This window comes from Sinocyclocheilus anshuiensis, unplaced genomic scaffold (genome assembly GCF_001515605.1).
Source record: "Sinocyclocheilus anshuiensis isolate Anshui unplaced genomic scaffold, SAMN03320099.WGS_v1.1 scaffold1759, whole genome shotgun sequence".
Classification (NCBI taxonomy): Eukaryota; Metazoa; Chordata; class Actinopteri; order Cypriniformes; family Cyprinidae; genus Sinocyclocheilus; species Sinocyclocheilus anshuiensis.
Window position 1 is genome coordinate 72,081 of NW_015548294.1, and position 10,295 is coordinate 82,375.

A 10,295-nucleotide genomic window follows, 5' to 3' on the forward strand; every position below is an offset into this window, starting at 1 on the left:
TATTTACTTTAAACAACACCACACTTCAACATGCTTTACAATATAATTATCTTGGTCTGGTTTTAACTCCCACTGGAAATTTCAAATTGGCAATTAAAACATTACTTACAAAAGCCCGCAGGGCACTGCATGCCATACGAATGAAATTATTCAAAATAAACATCCCCATCAGAATTTGGACAAAGATTTTTGATAGTGTCATACTGCCTATTGCCCTGTATGGAAGCGAGATCTGGGGCCCAGCGAGTAACTCCAGTCATAAGGACTGGCACAAACACCCTTTAGAAGCTCTGCATGTAGAGTTCTGCAGAAGCATCCTTCATGTGCACAGAAACACACCTAATAACGCCTGCAGAGCCGAGTTAGGCCGTCTCCCCCTAAATCTAATCATTAAAAAAAGAGTTCTTAAGTTCTGGATCCACTTAAACTCTAGTTCGGAGGATTCTCTTCATTTTAAAGCACTAAAAACACAAAAAAGGAGTGCTCAAAAAAGTCATCTTTGTGTAATGGTGTCAGATCTGACTAACAAAGCACTCGATATCACCAACCCTGAAAAACATGGGAGAATCAAAGAAATTATGAATGAAGAGAAGGAGACATACATACAGCATTGGAAAGAACAAACCAAAGACCAAAGTCGTCTCCAATGTTATCTGAAACTCAACAGAGAGTACAGTCTGGCTGACTATCTGGTCTCAGTCAGGAATATAACACACAGACATTTACTGACCAAGTACAGACTGAGTGACCACCAGCTGGCCATAGAGAGAGGACGACATAAAAACACGTGGTTACCTAAAGAAGAGCGATTCTGTACTGAATGTAGATCAGGATCAGTTGAGACGGAGGAGCACTTCCTCCACTGTGACAAATACACGTCCTTAAGAGACTCACTGTACAGTCAAATACAGCAGAACACTCCTGAGTTCCAGTCGCTCCATGAAAATGAAAACCACAAATTAAGAATATTACTTGGTGAAGGACCTACTTCCTCTTCGGTAGCACATTATATTTATAAATGCCTCAAACTAAGAGTTAAAGAGTGAACACATCTGCATTAGTAGTACCATCAATGTTTATATAAATATATATGCACGTAAAATACATCCATATATATTTATATAAACATTGATGGTACTACTAATGCAGATGTGTTCACTCTTTAACTCTTAGTTTGTGGCATTTATAAATATAATGTGCTACCAAAGAGGAAGTAGGTCCTTCACCAAGTAATATTCTTAATTTGTGGTTTTCATGGAGCGACTGGAACTCAGGAATGTTCTGCTGTATTTGACTGTACAGTGAGTCTCTTAAGGACGTGTATTTGTCACAGTCTCAACTTAACCTTGATCTACAGTCATTACAGATTTTTGTTCTGCTATGTACAATGCTTTGGCAATATGTAGCCAAATATGTCATGCCAATAAGCAATATTAATTGAATTGAATTGAGAGAGAGAGAGAGAGAGAGAGAGAGAGGGAGAGCGGGTCACATCACAAACACATACCAGCTTCATCACTGTGTCTGTCACGCGACTCTGTTCCCCTTTCGGGCTCTGTCTTTACATTTATTTTGAAAGATGAAGCTCGCGATTATGGTAAGGGGCGTTACATTTCCGACGAGTGCTTGCGGTGTTCGGCCAATCACAATGCACTGGGTCAGCTGGCCAATCAGAGCAGACTGCACTTGTCGGAAGGAGGGACTTTGTAGAAAATGAAGCGTTTGAGAGAGGCGGGGCATAGAGGACCTACAATAATGTACAGTATTTGAAAAATAATGTGTTTTTTGAACATTAAAGCATGTCAACATATTCTGTTACACCAAATACACAAAATAATGATCTTTAAAAAAGCATCATATGACCCCTTTAACATGCTCTGGTGCAATACTGCTTATATGCTTATAACCTAATTTAAAAAATAGCTCATTAAATTGGTCCACCCCTATGTGATTGTCTTGAGGTTCTGAGCTGGAGACTGACACCAGAAAACTACCCTCAGAGTGACCAGCTTCCCCCTCCTTCTTACCTCTATGGCGCTCAGCACCTGCTTCGGCTATTTGGTGAATATCAGCTTCTTGTATATGTTTAAAAATGTCATAAATTAAAGGAATTATACTTACATTTTTAAGCCTTTATTTTATTTATTTATTTATTTTTTTTAGTTAAACTTCCAGAAATCTTGAGGAAGATGCACATACCAGAAAAGAACCTGAGGGCACTAGTGAAACACTTCGAGCTTTTCCTCAGGTGCAGATTTCTTTTACCTTTGCATGCACATGATTAACTTGAATGCACATAAGAACTTTATGTAAGGTAAATGTGTGAGAGCTAGTTGTAAATCATTGTTTCGAAGTTTCAAGGTGATCATGCTGATCACTTGATAGAGAACACAATTTAGTACTTGAGGACTGTGATGTTGCCCTTAGGTTGTCCTCTGGACAAAGAGAAATGAGTGAGATAAAACTAATATGAATAATATTTTTATATATTTTGTTTCAAGATGTCTCATATTTACTCAAGTTTATAAGAATGCATCTAAGACAGAAATATGATTCTCAATGAAGCCCAAATCCACAAAGTTAGGACTAGGGGTACATTCCAACTATCATGGTTACAGGTTACATGGTTACATACACTGTGTTCCAAATTAGTATGCAAGTTATATACCAGTAGAATTTCAGTAAAATAAGCATTCATTTTTTAGTTTTTTTAAAGAGAGTTTATTTTTTCCAAAAAAAGTATCTCTCATCTTTTTAGATAATGTCTCGGTTACGTATGTAACCCTCGTTCCCTTTCAGTCGGTCACTCTCGATGTCACTTCGGTAATGACCGACGAATTGGGATCCCTACCAAAACGCCATGGATGCTGCCCCTTCCAGTGTCCTATGCGAGCCTCCTGCGCCCCCTTTTCGGTGAAGGCCGGGGCTCACAACAAGAAGGCCAGTCAGTGTTGTCGTAGCACTACCCACTCAGTGAGATTGGATAACACTGGGAAAACGTATCCGTACCACTTGGAACAGGAATGTTGCGGAAGCCCCGTCCTTCCCGAAGGAGGTTTCGGAAGCACTTACACATATGAACAACTGTTTAGGTGCATATGGAAGATTAGAGGTGATTATAACCCTCTTGGAAATGGCAGAAGTCTGCCGGGGAAACACGTGCTCTGAGGCTATACCATGGACTTTACACATATGGGATCCACTTAGGTCTCTACATATGGAACCCAGCCCTCTACCGGTTCTCACGGATTCATCGAGTGAGGGCCTGGCGCTGAACATTCCGCCACGTCTGGCTGCCGAGGGGATGGAGGAGCTCGACAGGGTCTACAGTACGGACACTTTGGAGCAGTTTTAGCAAGCCGACACTAAACCGGGGCCTCTCAGTGCCTCTACCCGTTTGAGGTGAGAACACAGGAGCTGCGAGGGCTCCACACAAAGGCTATAGAATCTAGCGAATGTGTTTGGGGTCGCCCTGGCCGCAGCTCTACAAATATCTGTGAGCGAGGCGCCACGAGCCAGCGCCCAGGAGGATGCAACACTTCTAGTCCGGTCTACGCACCATCTCAAGGCTCGGACGGGTCAAAGCAAAGCAAAGCTAAGCTAGGGCTAGGTCTGCCTCCTCCGGGGGCAGCGCTTGCAGGTTCACTACCTGATCCCTGAAAGGGGTAGTAGGAACCTTGGGCACATAGCCGGGCCGGGGCCTCAGGATTACCTGGGAGTTAGCCGGCCCAAACTCTAGACACGAATCGTTGACCGAAAATGCATGCAGGTCCCCTACCCTCTTGATGGAGGCCAGTGCAAGCAGGAACAGAGTTTTCATTAAAAAAGAAACTTTAGCTCAACTGACTGCAAAGGCTCAAATGGGTCCTGCTGTAGTGCTTTGAGCACTAGAGACAGGTCCCAAGAGGGTATAGAGGGGGGCCGGGGAGGATTTAACCTTATCCTGAAGGGGGTAGTAGGAACCTTGGGCACGTAGCCGGGCCGGGGCCTCAGGATTACCTGGGAGTCAGCCGGCCAAAACTCTAGGCACAATTCATCGACCGAAAATGCGTACAGGTCCTCTACCCTCTTGATGGAGGCCAATGCAGTCAGGAACAGAGTTTTCATTGAAAGAAACTTTAGCTCGACTGACTGCAAAGGCTCAAATGGGCCCTGCTGTAGTGTTTTGAGCACAAGAGTCAGGTCCCAAGAGTGTATAGAGGGGGGCAGGGGGGGATTTAGCCTTCTCAACCCCCTAAGGAACCTGACGACCAAGTCATGCCTCCCTACCGACTTGCCTTCCACGGGGTCGTGGTACACAGCAATAGCAGCCACATAGACTTCTAAGGGTGGAGGGAGACAGCCTTCACTCTAAACCTTGCTGCAAAAAAGGACAGCACGACTCTGATCAGGCATCTTCGGGGGTCCTCTCGGTGAGAAGAACACCACTCGACAAACAGGTTCCACTTTAAGGCATAAGTGTGTCTTGTAGACGGTGCTCTTGCCGAAGTGATGGTGTCTACTACCTCTTGGGGTAGGCCACCGAGAACCTCCGCGTCCCATCCAGGGACCAGTCGTGAAGTTTCCAGAGGTCTGGACGCGGGTGCCAAAGGGTGCCCCATCTCTGAGTCAGTAGATCCTTCCTGGAATCTGCCAGGGAGGGGCTGTCAAAAGGAGCATTAGTTCCGGGAACCAGGCCCGAGTGGGCCAGTGGGGCGCCACAAGCAGGACCTGCTCCTCATCCTCCCTGATCTTGCACAGTGTCTGTGCGAGAAGGCTCACTGGGGGAAACGCATACTTGTGCAGGCCCCGCGGCCAGCTGTGTGCCAGTGCATCCGTGCCGAATGTTCCCTAGGTAAGGGAGTAAAACAACTGGCAGTGAGAGGCTGGACCATCTGGGAATGGAGTCTCCACTCTCCGGGGAGCGCAGCTCGTGACAGCTTGTCGGCTGCACAGTTAAGCAGACCCGGAATGTGAATGGCACGAAGCGACCTCAGATGCTTCTGACTCCAGAGGAGGAGGTGGCGGGCGAGTTGCGACATGCGACGAGATCGTAGACCACCTTGTCAGTTGATGTACACAACGGTCGCAGTGTTGTCCGTTCGGACCAGCACGTGCTTCCATCGTATGCACCTTCTGAGACGGTTCGAGGCAAGGTGTACTGCTAGCAACTGTAGACAGTTGACATGCCAGTGCAGTTGGGGGCACGTCCAAACCCCCAACACTGCATGCCCATCGTACGTGGCCCCTCAGCCGGTGGCAGAGGCATCCGTGTAAACCACAGCATGCCTGGAGACCTGTTCAAGGGGCACTCCTGCCCGGAGAAACGCAAGGTCTTGAATGTATTCAGGCGGTTCAACACCGACTGAGCACATTCCTGCGTGAGGCATGCTGTCTGTTCGATTGAATCCAACTCCTCGCTGAGAAAAGAGATCCTCTGTGTTGAGAAGAGTTTGCTCTTTTCCCAGTTGACGCGAAGGCCCAACTGACTGAGCTGCGAGAGCACCAAATACTTGTGTTCGCACAACTGATCCTGAGACTGAGCTAGTATGAGCCAGTCGTTGAGGTAGTTGAGAATGTGAACGCCCTGCTCTCTCAGGGGAACAAGGGCTGCCTCCGCAACTTTCGTGAAGACACGGGGCGACAGGGATAGCCCGAAGGGCAGGACCTTGACCTTGTACTGATCTGTACCGGACGAACTGAATAACATAACCGAGTCTGATGGTCCGCAGGAGCCAGCGGGACGGTTTGGGTAGCCAGGCACCCAGACACCGTACAAGCTGGACCAGCGGGACCACCGAATTACCCGTGGTGGGGCAGCGAGGGTGCAGAGAGGAGGATGAGTGTGGCCCGGTGTTGGTCCGTCCACGACTCTCCATGCCCTCTTGGGATCCAGAAACAGAGAAAACCGCTCTCTTGTCGAGATTTTTGGAAACCAGATTCTCCACCCAGCCCTCCTCCGGGGAAGGGAGAGGTGCATTCACCATCCCTCAAAGAGCAGTTCCCTCTGTCTCTGGGTCGCCCGTCCCATGGCCTCTTGCTTTTCTGTTCACCACCAGGTTTGACGGGGGCCTGGATGGGCGGGGCGGCCTGCCTACTCCTAGTTCCACGGTGCCGCTTGCTCAAGGCTGCTGCAGATGCGGCGCGGGAGCGGGGGTTGACGCAGGGGGCCGCCTTCGGCGACGAGCAGGCTGGGGTGCTGCGGACGGGTGGAGGCAGCATCTGCCCGCTGGGGCAGGACATGTCGGATCGTCTCAGTCTGCTCCTGTGCAGCCGAGAACTGCTGGGCCATGTTCTCGACTGCGTCGCCGAAGAGGCCGGTCTGGGACACAGGGACCTTGAGGAACCGAACTTGTCGGCGTCCCTCATGTTGACCAGACACAGCTAGAGGTGATGCTCCTGGACCACAAGTGTGGACATCACACGACCCAGAGAACTTGCAGTGACCTTCGTCGCTCGGATCTTGAGGTCAGTTGCGGTTCGGAGATCTCTCAGAACTTCCATATCGTGACCATCCTCGTGCAGATCCCTCCGAGATTTAGCGTGTAAGGCGGAGGCAGCTTCTCCACAGGCCACATAAGCATCGCCGGACAGACCAGACAAGTACCTACAGACCCTGGAGGAGAGGCACGGTTTGCCCTGCAGGGTGGAGGCGGTATTAGGACACAACTACATCGCAACTGACCGCTCCACCGGGGGGACCCCCGTATACCCCCTTGCTGCACCACCGTCGAGAGGGGTGAGGGAGGAGGAGTTAGCAGGTCGGTTTCCGGCAGAAGAAGGTGCCTTCCACGACCTGGTAAGCCCCCTCATGCACCTCCGGGAAGAATGGCACGGGGGCGGGGTGCTGAGAACCAGCGCGGGCCACCCCGAAGAGCCAATCGTCCAACCTTGAGGGCCTACCCTACCCTCACGGCGGCCCGTGCATAGCCGTCATTTCCAGATCTGATTCAGGCATTGCTACAGTCCCAGAGGGCAGCAGCGCAGCCGAATCTTCCTCTCCAAAAAGCTCTGGCTCTCCCTCTCGATATCTGATTGTCAGGAGGAGCGCCGAAGGATACTGCTGGTACGCTCCTTGTAGAGGGCCCAACATGTTCCTTTGGCAGCTCAACTGGTTGCAGAGTGCAAGAGGAGTGATGGTCCCCCGAGGGTTGGTTCCCTGGAGGGTTTGCCATCACTGTTACCCTCAGACCGCCAGTGCTACTGCCTGAAGTAGCCCCCGCCTGACTGCCGCCACAACGGGAACTAGATCGAGGCAGAGGCAATGGAGCTCCGCCCCTTTTGAGGTAACGGAGCTTGGTCCACAACTCCAAGATGGTCATCTTCCCGCAATGAGAACATGACTCATCCACGAACGCCACCTCAGCGTGCTTAATGCCCAGACATGTGAGGCAGCGATCATGACCATCACCCGACACCAGGTAGCGACCACATCTAGAAACGCACGGTTGATACGTTATCTGTAGCAAGATACAACGTCGAGTTTGCCAGACGCAACGCAGTGGTGGACAGTAACGGAGTAGTTTTACTTCGTTACTGTACTTAAGTACATTTTTCAAGTATATGTACTTTACTGGAGTAGTTTTATTTTGAGTGACTTTTACTTTCACTTCACTACATTCCAAAGCATAAGATCGTACTTTTTACGTCACTACATTTCATACAACATATCGTTACTCCTTATAATATATCACAGGCTCCGACACGCAGAAGCGGTGTCTGATTCAAGAACGACCTGATTCTTTTCAATTAACCTTTTAAATCGGTTCGCAAAAAAGGTTAGCCGTTTGCTAGCGGTAGCCTGTTGCATTACAGTACATGAAAGTTCATTTACCACATACACAGAGTAAGGCGAAATGTCTGATAGAATGATGGCGAATGATTTGCAGATCCTGAGCACCAATGACAAACATCTAATCTTGTCAAATGTGTGGTAAGTACTGCCACTCCATAGTATAGAGTCCTTGTGATCGCGAATCTCAAAAAGTGAAAGTGAAAGTAAAATGAGAGCGCACAATCGAAAGCGGTTTCAATAGCGATCAGCTTAACATCGTGATGTCTGTCAGCCATCGGCGATGGATGATGGCATCGTCTGACTGCCGCTCCATAGTATAGAGTCCTTGTGATCGCGAATCTCAAAAGTGAAAGTAAAATGAGAGTGCGTAATCGAAAGCGGTTTCAATAGCGGCTCCCTGATGCCTGCAATTTATATACAGTCGCCTATATTTACCCAACTATATAATTGCGAGAAAAAGTATTGAAATATTTTTATCCTCCCATCTCGTAGGCTATTTATTCTCTTTAGGGTTTCCGTAGTACACTTCATTTCCTTTCCGAACATGGAACTGGGATGCGGCGGATTGCAGGAGAGGGGGTGGTGGGGGGGGATCACAATGTCAGCTTAACATCGTGATGTCTGTCAGCCATTGGCGATGGATGATGGCATCGTCTATCGGCCCAAATCTGCTGTAAAGTGTGATCTATTTAAGCCCACTGAAATGCTTGAATGTAGACGCATCAACATCAGTGTCTCTATGTTTTAGGCCAAAAAACAAAACCGAAACATTAAAATAATACAGATGAAATAAAATAACTCGTGCACGTTGATATTCCCCGCTGCCGTAACATTAACAGTTTTATTAAAATGCTATGCATTTAGCCCTATGTGACGTCTGTTTTTATATTGTTTATCAACAGTATACATTTTTATATTGTTTGGATTAACTAGCTGAGTAGACAGATACGAATGTTTATTCAAAACCATACTGAAAATAAGTAAATATTGTTAACTGATGCTAAATGTCTAGCTAACAAGCTTGCTGGTGCTAAGTTGAGGTAATTTTTAGATATAAAGTCCAAATATTTTTATTCAGCAACCTAGATAGATTAAATCTGGGGGAAAAAGAAAGGATGTGATGTTCAGAACATGGTAACTACAGTAATTATCAAAGTGGGAAGTGATGCCCTCTGTGGGCATTTGGCCAGGGGTGTTTTTACAGCACAGTTTGAGAAAAAAAAAAATCATTATGAAAATATAATTATATTTTCCTTAAAATGTTCTTCCTAACTTCAGGCCTTATTCTCCCCCGCTAGAAATTTTACGTTCCCAAAATGTCCTCAGTTCTGGCCTAGTTATGTCCCCAGAACGTTCTGAGACGGTCACGATGTGGAGTTCTTTAAAGGGTTGGGGGACGTTATTTGGAGGACCTTCACAGAACATTCAGGACATTCTCGGGACGTTTAGGGGACCATATTTTATTTGGAAATGTGACGTTCCCAAAACGTTCTCAGAACGTCCACGCTGGTGTAAAGGATGTGGCCTAGTAACGTTCCCAGTACGTTCCGAGACGGTCATGTTGTGGAGTTCCTTAAAGGGTTGGGGGCCGTTATTTGGAGGACCTTCACAGAACATTCAGGACGTTCTCGGGACGTTTAGGGGACCATATTTTACTTGGAAATCTGACGTTCCCAAAACGTTCTCAGAACATCCACGCTTGTGTCAAGGATGTTCCCAGGACGTTCCGAGATGGTCATGTTGTGGAGTTCCTTAAAGGGTTGGGGGACGTTATTTGGAGGACCTTCACAGAACATTCAGGACATTAAGGGAACCATTACTATAGGACGTTCCCTATTGGTCTCTACACTACATTCCCATAATGTAGGACCAACCTAGAATGTTTTTTTGTTTTTTTTTTGGTCCTATTTAGGTCCTTCCATCACATTTACTGAATGTTTTCAGAACCTTTAGTAACACATTACAGGAAACTATAGGGGACCAAACTAGAATGATACTGCAGCACTGCAAAAGTATCAGTTCTTTCAGTAACAGTTACAGTAACAGTTCTTTCAAACTGGTTCTTGGTCTGTGTTCACGCTTATGGGACCTTTAAGGTTCTTGGACTGCAGAACCTTAAAGGTCCCATATTGTCAAAACGGAAATTTCCTGGCTTTTTTTCACGATTACTGAGGTCTAGGTGCTATGTAACTACCATATAAGTTTCAAAACAGTCAGTCCACAGTACAATTCACACAGCCTGCTTAAAGTTCTAGCTATTTTTCACAAACCGTTGTGACTTCCGTAAAAAGTTGACGTCAGAACTACACAGTCACTGCCTTCAGTCACCACCCCGAGCACCGCCCACAGTCCCACTCTCCTTTTGCCAAACCCCCAGACAACATCGCGTCCATGCTTTTGCTGAGCAAGGACAACACGGAAACATGTCGAAAAGGTTAACTTTAACCACGAAACCAGATCGGCCGACCTGTAACATTACACGTTATACTCAAAGGATGGACGATCTGACAGGATTGTTACT

General features: G+C 47.3%; 1 protein-coding gene across 1 annotated transcript in view; it reads left to right on the top strand.

Annotated features, from left to right (window-relative positions):
• LOC107655940 (male-specific lethal 3 homolog) overlaps positions 1–10,295 on the top strand; it is a gene marked incomplete at its 5' end in the record, with an annotated part of 152,236 nt that overhangs the window by 62,474 nt on the left and 79,467 nt on the right. Inside the window, 2 exons of the mRNA XM_016443574.1 lie at positions 1,962–2,061; positions 2,164–2,248. Coding sequence (XP_016299060.1) covers positions 1,962–2,061; positions 2,164–2,248 — 185 coding nt within the window. The remainder of the gene's footprint in view (positions 1–1,961; positions 2,062–2,163; positions 2,249–10,295) is intronic.